General features: G+C 40.4%; 1 protein-coding gene across 1 annotated transcript; it reads right to left on the bottom strand.

Moving 5' to 3' along the window:
* Positions 1-574: 574 nt before the first annotated feature.
* On the bottom strand, positions 575-16,813 carry LOC308560983 (sulfotransferase 1C4-like; the record flags this gene model as incomplete). Its single annotated transcript, XM_081145377.1, has 7 exons — positions 575-687; positions 6,017-6,191; positions 7,680-7,774; positions 10,765-10,891; positions 14,020-14,117; positions 15,539-15,661; positions 16,627-16,813. 7 exons carry the CDS (start codon positions 16,811-16,813, stop codon positions 575-577), a joined length of 918 nt encoding a protein of 305 aa, XP_081001503.1.
* Between the last annotated feature and the right edge of the window lie 6,541 nt (positions 16,814-23,354).

Below are 23,354 nucleotides of genomic sequence, written 5' to 3'. Positions count from 1 at the left end.
ACCTCGTCTCTGCTCACTGACTTGGGTAGCAACAGGCAGCAGGACTCTTTCCTGTCCAGTTTCACTACGAGGCTGCACCCTTCTTGGGGGAAGGAACCTTGTTTTTGTCATCTTCTGATGCTCCCCATTTCCCAGCATGAAGAAGGTGCTCAGTATGTGTCTGTCACCACATGAATGGAGTTGACCTTTTTTCTAGGTAAGACTGTATCGTATAGAACTTTTGAAAGAGATGTTTTAATTCAAAGGAGATTAGAAGCTGGAAAGAGGATCTATAGAAGGACCAGAAGTTATTAAATGTATATTATACATTACAGGTTGGTATATTGAAGTTCATCTAAACACTGAGAATCTGCAGAGAAAGAAGGGAAATGCTGAATATTGATACTGGATAAACAAAGTCACATCGGGGTTAATCCAAAAAAGTAAATCACAAATTCAAGGACAAAGGTCCAGGTCATTGTTTAAAAACCCTCACATAAAGTCACATAAACCATTAGTGGTATTTGGAAACAAATTTCTCTTCTACTTCACAGAGGCTGGCAAGACAAGAGGTCTTGTTACCATGCTCTGATTTTTAGGGTTCCATGCTGAATGATAGAGAGGTGTCAGTCATATTTTTCTCATAGTTTTCATTGAATTGCTTGTTCTGAGCTTCAGTGAACTGATTTTTCCAGTCTCCCATGACTCCTAAAAAGAGTAATAAAGACACATTCAATAATATTTTTATGAACTTCGATCATTTTGCATTTAGATAATCCCTTTCCTCTCACTGCTGAAGTTCCTTACATAGACATGAGCCCACTGTTCCCTGACATTGAGTGAGAAATGAATCTGCAGGTAATATGATCCCATGTCACAAGCGAGGTATTTGCAAATAGAAAGCTTTGTCCTGAGATACTTGGGGAGAGGCTGAAATCTAGATCATGGACTCTCTAATTCTCTGAATTAGACTCTCGAGCTCTCTGATCTACCAGTACTTTGTGAACCCTCAGTACATCTAACTTTCTATTTAAGTTAACTGCACCTAATTGTCTTCTCTTCTCTTTACAGATCACTGGAGCACTGATGTGAGTGGCTGCATCCTCAGAACACTGTCTGCTCCTATTTGTGGCTCTAGTTCAGGCAAAATTCATAGTTAAATACAAATGAGAATTCTCCTTTCCAATCTAAATGATCATTGCTGTTGACATATAATTAAATTAAAGCAATATAATATAAAGGAATGGTAGGGTTGGTTAACTTTGTTTCATGCTTATACAACAGAGTATTTATATTTTGTTTTTTAGCTTCAATAACTAAAAATGGTTAGAGAGGCCATAGAAAGCTATTTCTCTTCTGATTGTTTCATGCTGTCTGATTCAGTTAGGCTCTTTAATCTGTACAATGTTATTTTCATGTGTGAAGTGTCAACTTGCTTAATTTTCTAAAGTTAATAAATTATATAATTTATCAGTTGTTCTACAAGAAAATTAGGTGACCAAGTGGCATCAGCAAAATGGTGGAAGAGACACCAACCTTCATCCCCCCACAAAAACCAACAATTAGATAGCGACTCCTGAACAAAAACAGCCCTGGGAAGGCTTCAAGGGTCTAAGAACTTGAATCAACTCAGTAGGGCAGAAACAGGAGATTAACCATACAGAAAGGATCACTGAAGAGACTGGCATAGATGACATGTCTGGAGATGGCTAAGACCAAAGAAGGTGAGGCTATCAGTATCAAACACAGAGTGGGCGTCACTGTGGTCTGCAGTGGCCTGCTCTGCAGAGGACCTGGTAGCCTTTGCCACCCTGGAACCTTAACAATCTTGTGACAGCCCCAAATGCCCTATAGCTTTCACAGTGGAGGACTCCATAGTGTTTGTCAACATGGACTTTAGTGGTTTGCTCTGTAAAAAAAACTCTGGCAGCTTTTCCCACTGAGGTAACCAACAATCATCACCACCGCAGAACCCTCTAGAGAGGGACACACTGCCATGTGCCCTCTTCTCTAAGAAGGAGCTGCTGTTGTGGCTGCTCTGAGAGCATGGCCTTCACTCACCTCAGCCCCATTCATGTACTGGACCCCAGAGCCCCAGCCACCGCATGCATGCCCATCCTCCATACCCAGACCCTACAACCACTTCACATGTGCCTGCACTGCAGACTATGACCCCTCTGTGAGCATCACACCAGAAATACCGAAATCACCAGCGCAGCAAGTGCATCTGCACCCCAGACCTATGCACCTCAGAGCTATGGCTGATCTGCATGTGCTTGCACTCTGTACTCTGGCTCTACAACTGCTCTGTGAGTGCCCCCATGTAGGACACTGGAGCCACCACCACAGTAGCCCCAGACACTGGAGCCATTTTAACTCTGTGAGGTCCCACACTAAATCCCTGGTTCCATGGCTGCTTCCCCTATGGGAGAAAAAGAGATCAGGAGGACCTCAGCATTCTTTGCCACTGAAGATCCCAACAGCATATGTTGCTGTGAGCACCTGCAGTCAGAACAGCTGGGGACCTCTGCACTCTTCACTGATGCTGACCTCAGCTGATGGAATGTCACAGAGACACCACTACTGTGCCCTCCCTGGAGCCAGAAGTGCTGCAGCTCACCCAGTCAGTGAACCCACACCCACCCACAGGTGAAGGTCTTTCCTCGTTGATACCAAATCATTAAGTCTGGAAGAGGTGACTGCTCCATCAAATGTGCAGAAATCAGCACAAGGCTATAAGAAACGTGAAAAACCAAGGAAATGTGACATTGCCAAAGGAACACAATTGTTTTTGTAGTAACTGACTCCAAAGGAATGGAGATTTATGAATTGCTGGATCTAGAATTCAAAATAATTATTTTAAGGAAGTTCAGCAAGCTACAAGAGAACACAGACAACTAAAGGAAAACAGGAAAACTATACATGAACAAAATAAGAATTTCAACAAATAGAAATCATAAAAAAAGAACTAAACAGAAATTCTGGACCTGAAGAACACAATGAATGAATTGGGGGCGGGGGGGGGGGGGGGAGGAATGTAATAGCAGATTTGATCAAGCAGAAGAAGGAATCTGAGAAATCAAAGACAAGTTATTTAGGTTATCCAGTTAGAAAAGAAAAAAGAAAAATAATTTAAAAGAGTAAAGAAGCCTATACTCTGGGACAACATCAAAAGGATTCATACACAAATCATAGAAATACCAGAAGAGAGAGAGAAAGGGCAGAGAGCTTAGGTATAATGGTGTAATGGTTAAAACTTCCCCAAACCGAGAAGGGATATATACATCCAGGGGCATGAAGCTCAAAGGCTTTCAACCCAAAAGAGTTCCTCACTGGACACATTGCAGTCACACTGTCAAAAAACAAAGATAAATAAATTTGAAGGCAACAAGAGAAGAGAGACTCTTCACATACAAGGAGCCCCAATAAAACTATCATCAGATTTCTTAGCATAAAACTTGCAGGCCAGGAGAGAGTGAAGTAATATATTCAAAGAGCTGAAAGACAAAACAAACTAACACCTGTTGACCAAGAATACTTACATGGCAAAGCTGTCCTTCAGAAGAAAAGGAGAGAAAAGACTTTTCCAGGCAAACGAAAGTTGACAGAGTCAATCACCACTAGACCTGCCATACAAGAACTGCTAAAGGGAGTTTTTCCAGTTGAATCAAAAAGGTGTTAATTTGTAACATGAAAGTAAAACCTCACTGGTAAAACTTAGTAGTTTGGAAAAAGTTAAACCTTGAATAACATGGGTTTGAACTGCATGGTTCTACTTAATTTTTCCCCCCCAATAAATATGTACAATACTGTAAACATTTTCTTTTCCTTTGTGATTTTCTTAATGACATTTTTTTCTCTAGCTTACTTTATAGTAAGAATGCAGTATATAATACATATAGAAAATACATTAATCAACAGTATATGTTATTGGGAATCAAAGTTATATGTGGTTTTCTGACTTTGTAGAGGTTGGCACTCCTAACTCCCATGTTGTTTAAGGGTTAACTATACTCTAAAACTGTACTAGTGGTGTGTAAATCACCTTTGAAACAGCATAAAGGTTAAAAAGCAAAGTATTAAAAATAACTATAACTAATAATTTGTTAATGGATACAGTATAAAAAGATGTAAACTGTGACATCCAAAAATGTAAAATGTGGGGGAGGGATTACAAGGGTAGGGCCTTGTATGAAAGTTAAGTTGTTAAGCCTCATGGAATCAAAGCAAAACACTACAAAAACAATCAATCACAAATGAAGACAGCAAGACAGGAAGAAAGGAAAAAACTACAAAAGATCCAGAAATAATTAATAAAATGGCAATAATAAGTCCTCATGTATCCATAACTTTAAAAAATATAAATGGTTTAGCCCTGGCCAGTATGGCTCAGTGGTTAAAATGTCGGCCCACGAACCAAATGAAGAGTCTTGGGTTCGAGTCCCGGTCAAGGGCACATACTCGGGTTGGGGGTTCACTCCCTGCCCCTGGTTGGGGCACGTGCAGGAGGCAACCAGTTGATGTGTCTCTCTCACATGGATGTTTCTCTCTTCTTCCCTTCCTTCCACTTTCTCTGAAAAGCAATGGAAAAAATATCCTCAAGTGAGGGTTAACAAGTAAAACAAAATAAAATAAAATGAAATAAAATGTAAATGGTTTAAACTCTTTAATCAAAAGATACAGAGTGACTGAATAAATAAAACACAAACTTCAGCTTTAGGGAATAGGCTGAAATTGAAAGGGTGAAAAAAAATCCCATGAAAATGAAAACCAAAAGAGAACATAAGTACTTAGACAAGAGAGACTTTAAGTCAAAAACTGTCCTAAGAGACCAAGAAGATAAAGGAATCAACTTATAAAGAGGACATGACAATTATAAATATATATTCATCCAACATCAGAGCACTTACATATATAAGGCACATACTAACTGACCCAAAGGGGGACATAGACAGCAACACCCCACTTTTAACAATGGATAGGTCATCCAGGCATAAAATAAATAAGAAAACATTGAATTTCATATCAACTGGGCTTAAGAGCTATATATAGAACATTCCATCCAAAAGCAGCCGAATGGAACAATCTACAGGATAGATCATATACGTTAGGTCACAAGACTAGCCTTACCAAATTTAAGAAGACAGAAATCATATCAAGTATTTTTTCCAACCACAATTCTATGAAACTAGCAAACAATAATAGAAAGAAAACTGGAAAATTCACAAATATTTGGAATTTAAAACATACTTCTGCACAACTGATGGGTCAAAGAAGAAATCGAAAGGAAATAAAAAACATTGAAGCAAATGAAAGTGGAAACACAACATACCAAAACTTGCAGAATGTTGCAAAAAACACTTCTGCCCAGCCAGTGTAGCTCAGTGGTTGAGCATTGGCCCATTTACCAGGAGGTCACGCAGGGTTTGATTCCTGGTCAGGGCACATGCCCAGGTTGAGGGCTCGATCCCCAGTAGGGGGCGTGCAGGAGGCAGCCGATCAGTGACTCTCATCACTGATGTTTCTCTCTCTCTTTCCCTCTCCCTTCCTCTCTCTTAAGTCAGTAAAAACATATTAAAAAAAAACAAAACAACAAAAAAACTTCTAAGAAGGAAGTGTGATAAACATCACTGTACATTAGGAAAACAGAAAGATATCAAGTAAGTAACCTAACTTGACACCTCAAGGAGCCAGAAAGTATTGGGAGGAATACTAGCTTCCCAGAAATGAGAAGCTTTACTTGAGAAAGAGTTTTTGGTGAAATGCATTTTGAAGCTCTGAGGCTGAAATGAACGAGTTTCTTCTCAGAAAATGTGCACGTGCTTCAAAGGGGGCAGTGGAAGTTGAAGTTTGCGGTTTCCCACATTTCTCTCTGAAGCATGCACCATGGGCTGGCTCTCTAACAGGCTTTAAGGAACTCCCTTCAGAAAGCACTGTACCGAGTGATTCACTGAGCTTGAATCTTAGAAAACCGTTTTATGAATTGATAGTGTTTCTCCTATTATCAGAGGAAAGACAAAGAACTTGCATACATCACCTTTCCTCATGAACGGAGAAAGATGGTGGTTCATTGCAGCGTCATTTATGTAGTTGGTCATGGGGTTCTTCTTCATTACGTCAAATGAAGTGTAATAGACAATTTTATCTAAAACATCTTCTTTTAGGTTCATTCCCAGGAATTGCATAATTTTTCTAATTTCACACTTTGGGTCCTATGGGGAAGGGTAGAAGAAACAGTAGGTGTTTATTCTAAGGGAAAAAATGTAACAATGAACCAATCTTAGAGAATGAAGCATGGGAGCAATGGCTGAACCATTTAAAAGCCTATTAGTTTATGTTTAAAAGTAATTCTAACAAAAATAATTCCATATTTAAATTTATAAGTGTAAAATCAATGTGCTTGGAAATAAAAGTGCAGTTGTATTAAAACAATTGTGTTTCATCCTGTACTACAGCTGATGCTACGGGGACAGGCTAGGATTGTTTTATCTGGGAAGGTTTATTATTTTACTTCTCTTTTACAGGTAGCAGAGAAGAAGCTATTTGGGAGAACACGTGGCAGTCTTTCAAAATAATCAAGACATGTTTCCTCCTTGTGACTGGAGAAACACACACATAAGGAGTCCATATTTCTCTGGCATAGTACAGAGGAGCTGGGGGGCCCCCTCTCTTGGCTTTGGCTTTGATGTCTGGTGACTGGATCAGGGCTTATTCCTGACTCTGGACATGTTGGGTGTACCTGTTCACAGATGGACCTTTTGAGAGCCCCTTACACTCTGCCCTGTTTGGAAGCCTCCAGGCTCCCCTTTGCAGATCTCCCCTCTTCTCCAGGGCAGCTCTGAATCAAATTTTCATGTCCTTCCCAGCCAGCCACCGGTTTGCTGCTGCTCTCAAACAGGCAAAGGGCCGGGGGAAGCACAGGGCTCTGCAGATACTTAGGAAAGCTGCAGAGAGCAGGGATGGCCTCAGCCAAACAGATGGAAGGAAAGAAACACTGCATTATTTCTACCCAGAGGGGAAGGAGGAAAGAGAAGCCATGGTTAATGACAGAAATGAGTTGGCAATCCACGTCAGAAACCAAGGCTTGGAGAACCATGGGCCAGCCAGGCTACATTTTGCCATACATTTATTTTACATATACATTTATGAGACAGGCTTTGAACCAGAGATTACCCATGTTGTTAATGGGGAACTTATTTAAAATGACAAAACTTTAATATTTTAAAAAAGCAAACAAATTAAAACAGCTCTATTCTTCCTCAGTAGTTCTTTACTGTTAAGAGTCCTGATTCTTTCCCTTGAAGGTCAGAAGAAATGATGGAGGGGGGTAGAGATTCTGGAAGGAGGAACCTGAAGAGCTAAAGAGGGAGAAAACTTGTAGCTCAAACAGGAGACCTCTTCCATGCTTCTGAATGAGGTGGGAATTGGCCCTAGAGTACAGTGAGGCCTGTAGGAAGAAACAGGCTGTGGAGTAAGGTACACACTGTACTGGTCCCATGTTTGGAGTTTTATATGTCACAGGACATGCGATTGGAGAAGTTGAAGGTGGCATGCAAAATATTTTGCATAGATAAACTTTTATATGTTACTTTCCTTCTTTGCTGTCATGGATCTTTCAAAATAAACAAGACATGTTTCCTCCTTGTGTAACTCAGAAAAAAAACAACCCGGTGAAGTTATAATTCAAATATATTTCTTACTTTCTGCATTTCTTCGTAGAAAAGATAGAGAATGGGGTGACTGTCTTTCTTCTTCCACCAGCCTTTCACGTGGTCATACCAGGACCCCCATATCACTAGAAGGAAGACACATGGCATTTAGGCCAGGAGAAGTGAGAGTAGGAAAAGACAGAAAATAAAACGAGTTGTTTCCTCAGAATACAAATGGAAGGTGTGGTTGGTGCTACCCCAGAGCAGAACTTGCTTTTCATACATCCTATGTCCATATTCTGCATAACTTTTCTTCCTATTGGAAGCTGGCAAGATTACTCTCAGGCTCTAGGGCCTACTAGCTTTGAATCTCAGCTCTGACCCTGGGCCAGTTAGTTAAGTTCTCAGGCTCAGTTTTTTAAATCTTGGTCTCTGAAAGAAAATCAATAATAGTACCTACCTTATAAGGTAATATTAGGATGTATTAATTTATTCTTCAGAGCTTACTATGTGCTCAGCACCATTCTAGGTAATGGGGATAGAGCAGTGGATAGAACAGGTGGAGAGCCCTATTCTGGAAGTGCACCTTGTAGGGAAGACAAATGAGATAAATGTGAGATATGTAGTATATGAGACCATAAAGAATGTTTAGGAACAAAAAGAAATCAGAGAAGGAGAGGGAAAGTGTTGGGTTTATGTAGAAGGTTGAAATGTTCATAGGCTGGCCAGGAAAGGGCTCTTTGAGAAGGCAATATTGAGGAAAAACCTGAAGAAGGGAGTGTATTCCTGGGCAGAGGAACAGCAAGGTAAAGTGCTGGGGCAAGAAGTGCCTGGTGTTTGAGGTACAGCAGGGAGGCTGGTGGGACTAGGACAGAGTAAGAGAGGGGCAAAGGAGAGGGAGAACAATCTGAGAGGTAAGGAGGCCCAAGCCTGTGGGCCTTATGGGTCACAGTCAGGCTTTGGCTTTCACTCTGGGTGAAATGGGATGCCTTTGGTGGGACTTGAGCAAAGGAGTAAGGTGATCTGACTTCCCTTTTAACAGAATCCCCTGGTTTCTGTGCAGAAAATAGATTGCAGCTTGGGAAGGCCAGAAGCTGAGAGATGGGATAGAGGCTATTCATTTTTCTGGGGGAGGTGTGATGGTAGATTGGACCAGAGTGGTAAGAATATTGAGGATTGGTAAGATTCTGGATATATTTTGAAGGTAGGATTGACAGGCTTGCCGATGGATTGGATGGAGTGTGTGAGAAAGAGAGAGGCTCAAGATAAGTTCAAGATTTTAGGCATAAGTGACTTAAAGAACAATCACAATTAACTAAGATGTGGAAGCTTCCAGGAGGAAAGATGAAAGTTCAGATTTGGACACGTGAAGTCTGAGATGCTTCATAGTCATACAAGTGGAGATGTCTGCAAGGCAGCTGGGCCTATGTACCCAACACAAGGCCAAGGCCAGGAATAGGGTGTAAATCTATGGGTCATCAGCAGGTAGATTAGGCAGATAGAGGACATTTGAAGCTGTGAGATGATTGGGATGACCCCAAATCTGCATCATCAGGAGTCTCTCTCTCCCTGTCTCTCTGTAGAGGAGAACCTTCCAAGATCTGAACCTTCTCATGTCCAAGCTTTCAGCGTGGTGTACAACTTAGCCTCTCACAGGACAAGGAGCTGGAACTACACTCAGCTCTGACTGAGAAAGATCAGATCCATCTATACGTCAGCCCAGCCCCATGCCCTCAAGTTCTTCAACTAGGTCACTTCTGTGCAGCTCATTCTTTGTCAAAAGCATCTAACATCATTGTCTGAACATCCACAGTGAAATTTATTGAAGACAATTAAAGCAGTAAAAATACCTCAGAGTATAAATGGATCATTCTCAAAATGTATCTTATAAGGAGTAAATCAGGAATAATAATTTTTATCATTTAGGATTATATAAATCAAATGGCAATTAAAGTTATATTTTCACACTTTATTGTAGACTAATGGAAAATAATACTTTATCAAATTTATTCATAATTATTGGAGAGGTATAGGACTTAAATATAGGAGAAATGTAGAGGGCATTTAGTTTTTCATAGATCAATATAAATAATTAGCAAAAGGGTTTCAGATATAAATTTTGAGCTTAAATAATCAAGTAATTTAGTGCAAATGTTTATGTTTTAGTCATGCAAAGCTGTCAATTCAACTTCATAGTGCAAAATATTCTGCTCTTATATTATATCTCCTAAAAGGTATAACCTTGAAATGATTTGCTTAAATTACCTTTTTTAACTTTTGAAAAATCTTGTTCCTATTAAAGTATTCAGGTATACACATAAGTAGAGGGGATAGTACAATGAATCTCTGTGAACCCATTACCCAGTTTCAATAATTTAATCACTTTTTAATATTCTTCAGACTTCTTTAGGAGAAGGGCTGATGTATTAAAATGTCGAGTAGTATTTGAGATTTAGAAAAACTTCAAGAATCTTGTGGTAATTTAGTTTTGACGCTGGAAGCATGATTCCAAGGCCATTTCTGCACATGATGGTTTATGATTTCAAAGTACCTTGGGCCACCATGTCACCAACTCATGATGGTTATGGTTGGAAGACTTGCTCATGCACAAAACCTTTCTCTCTAGTTGAACATGTAGACAATTGGGAAGACTTTCACATGACAGCCAAGCACACAGGATTTGAGTTTAACTAGTCCTGCCCATGTTATAGTTCTAGCCCCTACTCTTGCTAACAGGGTAATCATCAGCTCCACAAACTCAGGCTCAATTCTACCACCCATGAATTATGGGTATTATTACCATGCTTTAGAGATTAAACAAGGTACGCCTGTAAAACGCTTAGTATAGGCTTAGAGTTGGAATAGTCTTTTATTATAGCTGCTTTCCCTACAATACAGTTTTGGCTTTAGTTAGTGAATATATTGTCATTGGCCACAGATACACTGATCACCAGGGACAGGTAGCCAGAGCTACACCATATCTCTAGGGCTGTTGCCTCTTGTCTTCCACCCCCGTAACCAGAGTTCCTTCTGTGAGTGAATCTTACAGAGAGAGTGTGATAGAAAGGAGAATTCTATGTGGAAATCTTATCTTCCAGAGGCAGAGGAGAAGACCGCTGCCTTCCACTTGGCTTACCTTTGCCTGACAGAAACGTTTCAAAGTACTCGTCCCAGCTTCCTGGGTCAGGGAGCCTTTTGTTCATCCTTTGAAAATGGTAGTAGGACACCATGTTGTCCTTGGCATTCCTTGCTATGTAAATTATCTACAGTGGTCAGAAGAAATGGAAGAAACAAAATGTAAATGATAAAAGATTTAGAAATCGAACATTTAATGTGCATAGCACCTGTCTATGTTCACAGCAACCAAGTTCTAAAGGCCATGAGTACATCTTTGCTCTCTTCACTCATCACCCATCAGCCAATATAACCTTGTAAACATGCAAATCTTATCAAGTTGCTCCCCTGTATAAAACTTTTCAATATCTGTTCATTGCTCTTAAGATTAAGTGATAATTCTCAACCTGATGTACAAGGCCCTGTGTGATCTGGCTCTCAGCTAGCTCTCTAATTTTCTCTTGCTTGCTGCCAGCAGGTCACACTTACCCTCCCTCCTTCCGCAGCAGCACTATTTTTGCAGTTCTTTAATCTTTCTGGCCACTGTTTTCAGTGTGTCCTGTTCTGCCATTCCTCTCTTAAACCAGGAGGTCTTACATGATGGGCACCAAGAGGACTGTGCCTCTCCTTTAAATAGTGTGCAAAATGTTGTGTGGGTGTGTACCTTGACAGAAGTGAAGACGTGACTTCCTTCAGATTCTCAGTGTGGTTTGTGATCACTGAAACTTTAAAACCCTTAATTTAGCCCAGCCGGGCATGGCTCAGAGGTGGAGCATCGACCTATGATCCAGGAGATAGTGGTTTGATTTCCAGTCAGGGTACATGCCCGGGTTCAGGGCTTGATCCCCAGTGGGGGGTGTGCAGGAGGCAGCTGGTCAATGACTCCCGTCATTGATGTTTCTCTCTCTCCTCTCCCTCTCCCTTCCTTTCTCTGAAATCAATAAAGATATATTTAAAAAATAAATAAATAAAACCTTTAATTTAAATGTTAAGGTTTTTTTAGAGCTCTTTTGAGGCCTACATTTATTCTCATTTTGTTCACTTTTTTTACCATCTTTTTCCATTGCTCTAAATTTCATATATTTATGACAAATTTGTTCCCAAAACATACCACTCTCCTAAGCTACATACGTATATATCTATACCAGAATGCCCTGCAGGCATTTCAGATTTAATGGGCTCAAAATTCAATTCATATTCAGATAAACTTACTCTTCCTGCTTCATTTACTTTTTTCATTAATGGTACCACTATCAATTAAAATCACAAGATCATACTAGATGCTTCTTTTTCTAGCTCTTCCAAGCCAATCCTTGACCAAGTCTGTAGATTCTATCTGTTCTTTACATTTGGAATTCATTTCACTGCCCGTATTTTATTTTTTAAATTTATTTTCAAAATTAAATTTATTGGGGTAACAGTGATTAATAACATTTTATGAATTTCAGGTCTATAGTTTTATAATACATCATCTGTATATTGCATTGTGCGCTCATCACCCAAAGTCTAGTCTTCTGTCACCATGTATGTATTTGACTACTTTTAACCTCTTATCCTAATTCCAGTCTTCCAAATTCTTTTTCTGGACTATTGCCACCATCTCCTCATTGATTTCCTTTCAGTCTTTTCCCAGTTTGCTTTGCCCCTCCAAGTTACCATATTCCCAGAGGATCTTTCTAAAATGTAAATGGGATCATTCATTCTCCTGTTCAAATTCCTTTACGAGGCCCGAGTAGCCTATAAGGTCCAAACATTTAGCGTGGCAACTAGGTCCTTCACTTCTGACTCCAACAAGTTAGGCTCATTTCTGGCCTCACATGTATTTTTTTAAGTACAAGAGCCATGGCTTCTGCTCATCTGGTAAACTGGAGTGCTCTCCCCTCTCTTACCACTTGGCAATTTCCTACTTACTCCTCATGACCCAACTCCTCTGTCACCCTTGCCAACCCTCCTTGTCAAGGAGTTGTGTACTTCCACCTTTCTGTTCCCGGAAGACTTTACCCAGTTCTTACGTTGCTTTATTGTTACCCCCAACTCAGGCCTAGTTCTATCTACACTACCAATATATTGACATTTGTCTTTAGTCATTTTTTTGCCCCTGGACCCAGATCTACAGAGGAAGATGCAAGATAGAGTGATTAAGGTTCTGGATACACTCTAGAAAACCAGGGATGCTATAAGGTGTGGCTTTTGACAAGACTATTAAAGGGCACATAACTGTTCCAAGGAGAGGGAAGGCCAAGGACTCTTTTGGCTAAGTGCCAAGAGCCCATCTGCAGACTCTCTCTGTAGGTAAGCACTTTTTTAGACTACAAGTCAGTAAATGGTTTCTTGGGACTCTGAAAGAGTTGAAATGAGTTCTTTTAGTGACCAACTCATGATGTATGCAAATTTCCAGTTATAAAAACAGTCATGGGGATATCAACTACATACAGGGATTATAATCAATAGTATTGTAACAACTACGTATGGTGTTAGATGGGTACTAGACTTATCTGAGTGATCACTTTGTAAGTTATATAAATGTTTAATTATTATGTTATACACCTGAAACTAATATAATATTTTATGTTAACTGTAATTGAAAAATAAAAAATGATGTATGCGAAAATCAATTTGTACCCCTATAGATTTCAATATAGAAAATAATTTTTCTGTTTACAAAAATTTGACAAAATTATTTGGTTTTTTAGAACTTGTAGGCACCCTTAGAGGCTTGAAAGAGGCAATTTAGCTACAAGTGCAATAAAGTGAGAGGATAGTAGAGCCCATGGTTTCTAAGATTCCTCCATTGAAATCTTCTGATAAATAAATACTCTCATTACCTCAAGGCTAGGAGCCAACTGTGTATAAGCTTAGGAAGAATGTTGTGGTTGTAGGAAGCATGGACTAGGCAGCATGGGTAGTGAAAAGATCATGGGCTGTGAGGCCAGGAAGACCTGGATTTGCAGCCCATCTTATCCATCTTCCAAGTGTTTATCATTGGACAAGTTGTGTGACATCTCTGAGCTGTGGTGTGCTCATCTGTACTCCCCTTTATAGCATTATTGAGGGGCTGAGGATGCTCAGAACCAAGGCTAATAGATGTTGGTCCTCTCCCTCTTCTCCATGTAGGTGCCTACTGAGCCCATCCTTATCAATGAGAGATGAAGAACATGGAAGATAATTGCAGGTCCCATAATACATTCCTCGGTGCTCCTGGTAGACACAACATGGTTCTAACACAATATTCTTAGGAGGAATATTCATCTCTGAATCTTTTCTCCTTCAAACTTACCTTACAGTTTTTCTCCCAGAAGGATGGAGGTAGTAGCTGCATGGGAAGATGAGTTTTCAGGGTCCTTGGGGAAGGCATTGCATTAGCCTCGTCAATTCCTGAAAAATTATACTGGCTTATTATTTACTTTTTAAAAAGTTTTTACTTCTTATACAGTTGATTGTGTCATTGTTTTCAATTATGGCTTTTGGGTTTAATGTCATGTTCAGCCCTCTTCCCTCCCAGACGATAAGAGCATCTTCCCTGTTTCCTTTTAGTACTTAGTACATTGTGTTTCATTTTGTATGTTAAAATCTTTGATACATTGGCCTTCACTTGGTGTCTTCTTTACTATTGAGTTCCCTATCCGTTTCTTATCCCATTAAGCTTTAATGACTATAACAGTACTGCTCAGCATCAGGGGTTGTTGTAACATGGCACATGTTAGGCTAATTCAAAAAACAAAAAAGAAAAAACAATGAACATTAATTTGTTAATTCGCTTTTCAAAGATGAGTTCATAATTCAGTTGTTTTAGATTGGATAAGAATGGATTCCAGTAGAAACATTAAAGATGACCAGGTTCCATCAGAGTTTATTTAACCCTGTCCTATACCTCAGATACATACTTTGGAGTAGTCCATACAAGAGATATACACACACACATATGAGAGAGAGAGAGAAACTTTAGAAACATAATTCTTTTTTTATTTTAATATATTTTTATTGATTTCAGAGAGAGGAAAGGAGAGGGAGAGAGAGAGTTGAAACATCAATGATGAGAGAGTCATTGATCAGTTGCCTCGTGCTTGCCCCGACTGGGGATCAAACCCGCAACCCAGGCATGTGCCCTGACCGGGAATCGAACCGCGATCTCCTGGATCCTAGGTCGATGCTCAACCACTGAGCCACACCCAGCCGGGCCTAGAAACAGAATTCTTGAGTTCAAATCTTGGCTCAGTTACCTATTAGTTATGAACCTTGAGCAAATCATAACCTCTCTGTGTTTCAGTTTCATTTGTTACATGGGTATAAAATAGCAGCTACCTCACAAGTGTGTTGTGAAGACTAAAACACTACATGGGGTGTTTAGAATAATGCATGGCATGTGGTGAGTGCTATAAAAATCTTAGCTGTGGCTATACTACTTATTATTTTTCCATAAGTCGTTGCAAATTCTTACTTTGAACACTGGTATCCTTGGTGCCAGGCTTCCTTAGCCTTGGCACCGGGGTCGCACATGTGAAAGCAGGTACTCCGTTGGGGGAGGACTAGGTAGATATTCCTTGGCACTCGTAACTCATTGACGCTTTATTTAATAGAGAAGTAGTACCGTTCTATGTTAAGTATTAAGGCTAAATAAGTTTTTAAGTGAAGGGAGCTATCTAGATTTGCACAAGAAAAGATAACTTTCATTCAGCATTTAGAATTGGGAATCAAAGGTAGATTTTCATTTTTTCAGTGTGGTAGACTTTCAGAGTCTCAACTCTTAAATTTTCCCTCTTTATGTGAAGATGATGATTTGTATGTTGGAGACTTACCAGAGACTGTGCTTCTCATCCACTCCAAGAAAGGTTGTCGAAGGTTAATGGGAGCCCGTCTGCTCTTCTCAAAGTCTCCATTGTTCTGTATCAGATCTACAATTTCCTGTATCCAAGTAGTTCCTGAAAGTAAAATGAAGAACTAATTATTAATTTTCTGCAATTTACAATTTAGAAACATCTTATGCTACAGAAAGAATTAATCTGTCTATCAATACTGCACTTATGTTACTTACTATGTTGAATTGAAAACAATTATTAAGATTATCTTCTCACCAGAAAGTTTAAGGGAAGAAATGTGACATTCATGTTTATCTTCCAGTGACATATTTTTGAAAATCTATATATGCATTAGTATTTTTAGAAAATGATCATATAAATATTATATGTAATAATGGGGATTTATTTTTTAAAATATTTCCATTTGAGAAATATCACAGAAATTCACCATCACTCACTTTTACAATTAAACCCTTATAAATAATCTTGTTTCACCTTCTGGTTACTTTTTATTTTTAGAACCATGAAATTGTACTGGGTTGTAGTTGCCCTAGCAGACTAATGAGCTACCTGTGTAATAATCACAGTAGTTCAGGGTTTCTTTACTGTACTTTCCTTAATCTAAATTAGGACCTGCCAATATTTTTTTATGATCCCTTCCATGTTTCCTTCTTAGCCTTCAGCACATGTTGTAACCAAAGACCTATGTAATAATTTGTTTAATAATTTAATGCCCTCCAAACTGAATTGTAAATGTCAGCAGGGCAAATATAATGAATATCTTGTTTATCACTATGCCTGATATTTAGAAGATTCATGATAAATTATTATTGAATGAAAAAATGATTAGTATGGTGTTTTGACCTGCAGAATCTGATTTGGCTAGTTATATATTTTTAATAAATCAACTCCTCTATCTGTAAAAAAAACCCTCACAGTTTTGTAGAAAAATTTCAGATCCTTTGCCTTTCTATCTGATTTATAGGCAAGTACACTGGTTTACTCCGCCTTTGATCTTGACTGCATCCTAAAAGGAGCTGACGCACACTCTGACTTCCATTCCCCCCTCCTCATGCCTATATATGTACCTGCTTTGGGATAGGAAGCAATGAGAAGGTCATCAGGCTTGGCTTGAAAGTTCCAGATTTTATCCCAGTTGTTGCACAAATTCTTCTCTAGAACAATCCCTTCTACTTGGGAAACTTCTGCTGGGGGAAGCAAGGTCCAATCTAACTCCCTTGTCACCTCCACCTTATCTTTAGCCATTCCGTCCATCGGGGTCTTGGACACCAGCAGAGGAAAGTGACAAATCAATGAAAGGACTCCCACAGGTTTTATATCCTCTGTGCATAGGAACAGAGCTCTAGTTGTTTATGATAAGTATGTATGCTCGGGCAAACAAAGTGACCTCATTTGCATGGCTCTGCATATCCTGGATGGAACTAAAAAAAATGCTAACACTGTGCCAGAATACACCTTCCTTGTGGCCAGGCTCTGGCAGGGCTGCACCTCAATGCTGCCAGAAGGAAGAACAGTGGGAAGATAGCTCAGCCAAGGGGCCTCCCCAAATCCAGAGGTTACTTCCTGGTCCTGTGGGTGCCCATGAAGATAGGGAATTGAGAGGTGCCACTGAAGGAAAATCTGGGGCAAGTCTCCAGGAACCACCTTTCCTTTCTCTCTTCATCCAAAGTTAGTGATTGTGTGTTCTGGGCTTGGTCATCCATGGACATTTGGAGGACTACCTTCCCCAGAATGAGCAGAACTGAGCTTCTGTGAACATGCCACCTGTTAGAGGCATGTGTTGATGTCGTTGGGTTGGACAGTTCAGCTTGGGATTCCATCGCTACTTCCAAGTTTGAATGTGAGAGTTATATCATTTTCAGGGCTCTTCTTTTCTGTAAGTGTGAGGTTAGACTGTAATATTTGATGGGTATTACCAGATAGAGGTGGGGTTTTTTTCCTTAAATTACATACAGTAAAATGCACAAATCTTTTTTTTTTTTTAATATATTTTTATTGATTTCAGATAGAGGAAAGGAGAGGGAGAGAGAGAGATAGAAACATCAATGATGAGAGAGTCATTGACCAGCCGCCCAGCCCGCAACCTGGGCATGTGCCCCTACCAGGAATCGAACCCCGATTGCCTGGATCTTAGGTCGACGCTCAACCGCTGAGCCACGCCCGCCGGGCAAAATGCACAAATCTTAACTTTACATATTGATGAATTATTACTTATATCTACACCCATGTAACTACCACCCAGATCAAGATATAGAACCTTTCCATCACCTCAAAAAGTTCCCTCCAGCCTCTTTCCAGTCAATTCCTCTGCACCGTCCCATGCCCTGGCAAGCAATGTTCTGACTTTTATTGCCATTAATAAGTATTGCCTATTCTTGAACTTTATATCATGGCATCATACCATATGTCCCCCTTCATGTCTGGCTTCATTCTTTCAACATAGTGTTTTTGACATTTATTGATAGAGTTGCAAGAGTCAGTAGTTTATTTATTTCTATTACTATATACTATATCACTGAATAAATATACTACAATTTGTTTAATTACTCCTCCTTTGATGGACATATGGGTTGATTCTAATTTTGGGTGATTATGAATAAAGTTTCTGTGAGATTTCAGTACTCTGTGTGTGGACACATGCATTCATTTCCCTGGGTGTGTGCCTAGGATCTGAATTGCTGCGCCATAGACATGTTTAACTTGAGTATAAACTGCCAGTTTCCCAATACATAGATAAGGGCACAGGTTAATGAGATCAAGAGCCACCTGCCCACCTGTCTGAATGACTTTCTACAGCTTTCTCTGATTTTGAGACTTTCCCTCTGGTAGTGTGGAGGAATGGCAGCCTTTTATTTATCTTGCTTAGTTGCTGCCTGGTAGCATTGTAAGTTTCACTCATTTTGGAGTGAATCCAGTATTGTCCTGTGTCACTCTGTGCCACTATGTTGAAGAGTCAGACTTCTCCAGGTGTTACTTTGCAAGAATTTCTCTCAGCCTCAAGACTGACTCAACCTTAACAAGGAGGAGGGTGGGGTAGTCTCTCTGTCACCATGAAGGTGTTTAAAGCCGTACTGTTCACCAATGTTCTAGTATGTTTCCTCTGGGTATGCTGGGCACTGGCATTAATCACAGGTTTCAAACAAACCATTATTAAGGTCACCTGTGGAACAGTATTTCTCAACTTTAGCCTCAGTTATTGCCATTGCTTTCCCCGGGGGTTCATCTTCAGATAAGATCTGCCACCAGGAATCCCTGAGCGGAAGGCAGAAAGCAAAAAGGTTGCTGATTGCTTCATTTCTTTTAGGTAAGTCTAAATATGTTTCCGGTTCGTTGTTGCTAAACTTCACCTGAGGATATTTTTTTCATTGATTTTTAGAGAGTATGTGGAAGGCAAGGAGGGAGGGGGAGAGAGAGAGAGACATTGATGTGAGAGAGAAACATCCATTGGTTGCCTTCTGTATGCTCCCCTACTGAGGATCAAACCCGAAACCCAGGTATGTGCTCAGACCGGGAATCGAACTGGCAACCTTTTGGCACATGGGATGAAAACCAACCGAGCCACTTGGGCCGGGCTGTTTCCTTTTTTTTTTACATGAGGTATGCATTGCCATTTTTGAGATTACAAAAGGTCAAATATTGCCTGACCCAGTTTTTAAGTTATTGCCTCTCAGGTCCAATTCCGCGACTCCATGATTTCTTTGCGACGCTGGAACTCTGCAGTCTGTGTTTCTGCTCAGCCACCCGGCTCCCCTGAGTCTCTGCCCGTGGGGAGAGAGAGGAGCATGGACATGCTCCCTCTGTGAGCAGGGCCTGAGACGTTCCTTCCTTCCAGCAGTGGCAGTTCCTTTCTGTAGGATCAGCTCCATTGAGTTGGCTGCTTTGTCACACTCCTATAACCAGCGTCACCATGGCATCCTTGGAGACCCCACCGGGGCTGTGCAGTGTGCCCCCCCACTGGAGTTCTCCAGGCAACCCTTTTCCCAGCTCCTAGTTTGAGCAGTTTCAGTCATTCTGAAGTTGTCTTTGTGATATTTGAGTGTTTTTTTCTTTCCTTTTTTCCCCCAATTTCAAATAATTCAACCTACTATTTACTTGCACACCTGAATTTGATGGCACATCATAAATATAATGGCCACTCTAACAAAAGGGGAATGATATTCTCTTCTTTAGTAAGAAGCAGACACTTAGCACATAGATTTATTGGAGGACATGCATGTGGGGGGAAATGGGGACGGGACTGTCAGAGCATGACACAGGACCTACTCCTGTGGAAGGGAGGGAGGGAGAAGAGAGAAAGGCTGGGCAGGAAAAGACTTAGATTGTGGGTCAGTGCTAAGAAAGTCCTAGCAAAGCTGTTGGGGAAATTCTTGAGCCAAAGTCACTCTTAGAGACAATACTCTTGCTGGGAAAGTCAGGGCCAGGTGAAGGGTTAGAAGACCTTGGCCATCTGACCTCAGGAATTTGTCCCTTGTGTTGGAGTCACAGCCACCAGCTTTCTAAGTCACACAGTTCCTCTTATAGCTCTGCAGGCTATGCTTGAAGACCTGTGAGGCCAGCCCTTTACTCAACAAAATGATTTTATTTTCCAGGTGCAGAAAGGAAAGAGGCACATAATTTCTAGTTCTTGTTGGACAACTTGAGCAAGTTTAAAAAGTCATTTCTTAGAAAAAAGTACTGATAAGAAAAATAAAAAGCATGAGATAAAGTAATAAAATTGCCCCTGGATAGTCTAGATTCCCCCCCCTCCCCCCCCTTCAGAGTTGTATTTGGAAGGTCAGGGAAATGTCAGCCAGTTTCCTCTTGCAGTTTTCATTGGATCTCTCATTCTGTGCACTTTGAAGGAATTCTTCCAGTCCCCCACAGTCCCTGAATGACAGTGAAGTCATACCTGAGAGATCGTATGGGAAGTCTGTTCTCAATGCTTTCTCCTTGAAGTAAAATTTTAGAAGTAAATAAAGAGCACTGATTTTTACAACAAATACACATAGCAATCTATTTTCTTCCAATGAATATTTTGAGAAAGCCTCAGAATTATTGGGAGCACAGATATCGTTAAAAATTAAATGAATATATTAATATTCTTTCCTGAAATACTAGTTATGCAACAGTCTTGTTCTCATGAGGCTCGTGGTCGTTGGTTAAGTGCCTTTTCTCATCAACGAGGAGATGAAGTGGTCCACACCAGAGGGCAATGGTGTGTAGCTCGCCACTGGGTTTTTCTTTATACTTTCAAATGAAGTGTCCTGAGCAATTCTTTCAGTCTCTTCATCTAACTTCTTACATATAAATTCCATTATCTTTTGAATTTCATGTCCTGGGGATGGGAAGAGCAACAAGTGATCATTAGGGAATTTTGGTGAGAGAATCAGTGAAAGCAAGGAAATAAAATCTGGGGCTTCTTTCAATTTGCTCCACCTAAGTATTTGTTATATTGTTGGTCTTGCTCACTGAAGAGCATGAGGACTTCTTTATCTTTAAATTCAGAGGTATTACACGTCAAGGTAAGAACCATTTAAATTTATAGAGAATTTTTATGAGTTTATTTGAGCCAAAATGTTGACAATTGTTGGGAAGTAAAATGTCAATGGATTGTTGAGATAATGCTCCGGGGAGTGGCAGTTTTGCACCTTGTTTTATGCATTACAATCAAAAGAGGAGACGTAAGTGGGTTACATTAAGTCCTTTGGTGATAGATTAGGGAGGCGGGAGGGAGCAAAGGGGGGAGGATCTCTGGGATTGGATAAAAAATAAAGTGATAGACACACACTTCTTTTACTTGGGTGGGTGCCGGATAGTTAACAGTCAGCAATTAACTCAATAACTGAAGGGATTTGTGGTCTCCACAGAGTGGTGCCTGGGCTTCGAGGAGTCTGGAAAAAGGAAAGCACCTTGACATTCCAAAGATATGTTATCATAGATGCAAAAAGACAACAGACAGGCTGGGTTAAGGTAAAGATTGACCTTTGTTGGGGAAGATACTGGCCTAGGACATGATTACCCGCCATAAACTGCTTTTAGTTAAAAAGTTTTCATTTCAGACCATCCTCTGTGGTTACTTTCGGTCTCTGAGTTTGCAAGGCTGCCACATAGGTCTCCCTGAGTGTGTCCGGTTTAGTATGCGGTCCCTCTTCTTCCACATACATTATCTTGAGTTCTTTCTTTGTTTATTCTGCTTTTCTAACCGGTTGAATGTCTTTACTGTAAGTTCCCTTTCAGAAACAGATGGTGGGTGGGTGGAGGGGGAGAGAGTGACCAAAGAATTTATATGCATATATGCACAACCCAAGGACACGGACAATGGTGGGGAGAGGGACTGGAGAGAGGAAAGGGACAGGGTGGAAGGGGTCATTGGGGAGAAAAAGGGACATCTGTAATATTTTAAACAAAAGTAAAAAAAAAAAAAAAAAAAAGAAAAATACAGTGTCGTTCAGCAAAGGCCCAAACCAAGCCAAGCTTTGACCCGGCGGCTCTCCCCACTCTACCAGCGGGTCGCCCAACTCCTGCTCCTGCCCCAGACATAGACCTCAGTTCTTTCTCACATAGCTTCACCGACCAGCTCCTGCTCCGACCTTCCCCATTCCCATCTTTTTCTCTTACTTACAGAATTTTCTTCATCCTCAATTCTGTACTAGATGCCCCTTCATAAAAAAAAGTATTTGAACCCTGGCTGGTTTGGCTCAGTGGTTAGAGCGTCAGCCTGCAGAGTGAAGGGTCCCGGGTTCAATTCTGGCCAAGGACACACACCTCGGTTGCAGGCTCGATTTCTGGCCCTGGTCGGGGCATGTGTGGGAGGCAGCCAATCAGTGTGCTGTATCTCTCACATCGGTGTCTCTCTCTCTCCCCCTTCCACTCTCTCTGAAAAGCAATGGAAAAAATATCCTCTGATGAGGATTAAAATATATATATATATATTTGACTAACTCCACCTGGAATATTCTTTAGCTTATAGGTATGTCCTTACATATTTCTTTTAGCTGCTAAGAAGGGCCAATACTATAACATAAACCACAGAGAAAGATGACTTTGTTTATGGATTTTTGAAATTGGAAGACATGAGGTGGTGAAATCATCTAGGTAGGTATTTTTATAAAATGAGTAATAAAAGTGTTAGGCAAAATTTGTGTGAGTAAAAATTGACAGAACCTTTCATCAGGGAATTGAACAAATTAACCAGTGACTTTTGAGCCAAGTAGGAGAAGAAAAAACAAACCTGCTTTATGGGATTGGCAGGTACTTTAAGGGAATAACTTTACATGGATTTTATAAAGCAAGAAGCAAATCATCTCTGAGAACAAAGTGAGAATAAAGGCAATTTGAGACCCAGAGAGGCTGTAGAAGCTGGTTGTATAATTCTCACTCCAAGAATCTATCAGATGGGGAGAGAAAACTATATATCCTGGAACTCCAAAGGTCCTCACAGGTCAATCAGCTCTCCCAGCCCTAACGGTTTAGGATCCTTGCCCAGTTCCTGCCACAGGGCACAAGCAGTGCTTATGAATGCTGCATTCCAGAAGTTTTCTTGCTCTGCTTATATGCATGCAGTAAATGGCGTGTATTGCCCCTCCTTCATTTCCTTATAAAGGAAGTAGAGAATTTGACACATGCTTGTCTTTCTTCTAGCTTCCTGTTACATGATCACACCAGGGGCCTATGTGCACTGAAAGAAAGAAACGTGGAAGTGGACTGACTTGCCTAAAAGCTGGTGTCTGAAGGCTCCCTACACTGGGTCTGAGGCTTCAGAGGTAGGTGCTTGGTGAGGCTGATTCAGAGCTGGGTTTTCTCATCTCCAATCTTC

The sequence above is a fragment of the Miniopterus schreibersii genome (genome assembly GCF_964146895.1).
Source record: "Miniopterus schreibersii genome assembly, chromosome: 8".
Lineage (NCBI taxonomy): Eukaryota > Metazoa > Chordata > Mammalia > Chiroptera > Miniopteridae > Miniopterus > Miniopterus schreibersii.
Note: the sequence above shows the minus strand (reverse complement) of the source record. Positions and strands in the feature narration are given on the sequence as shown.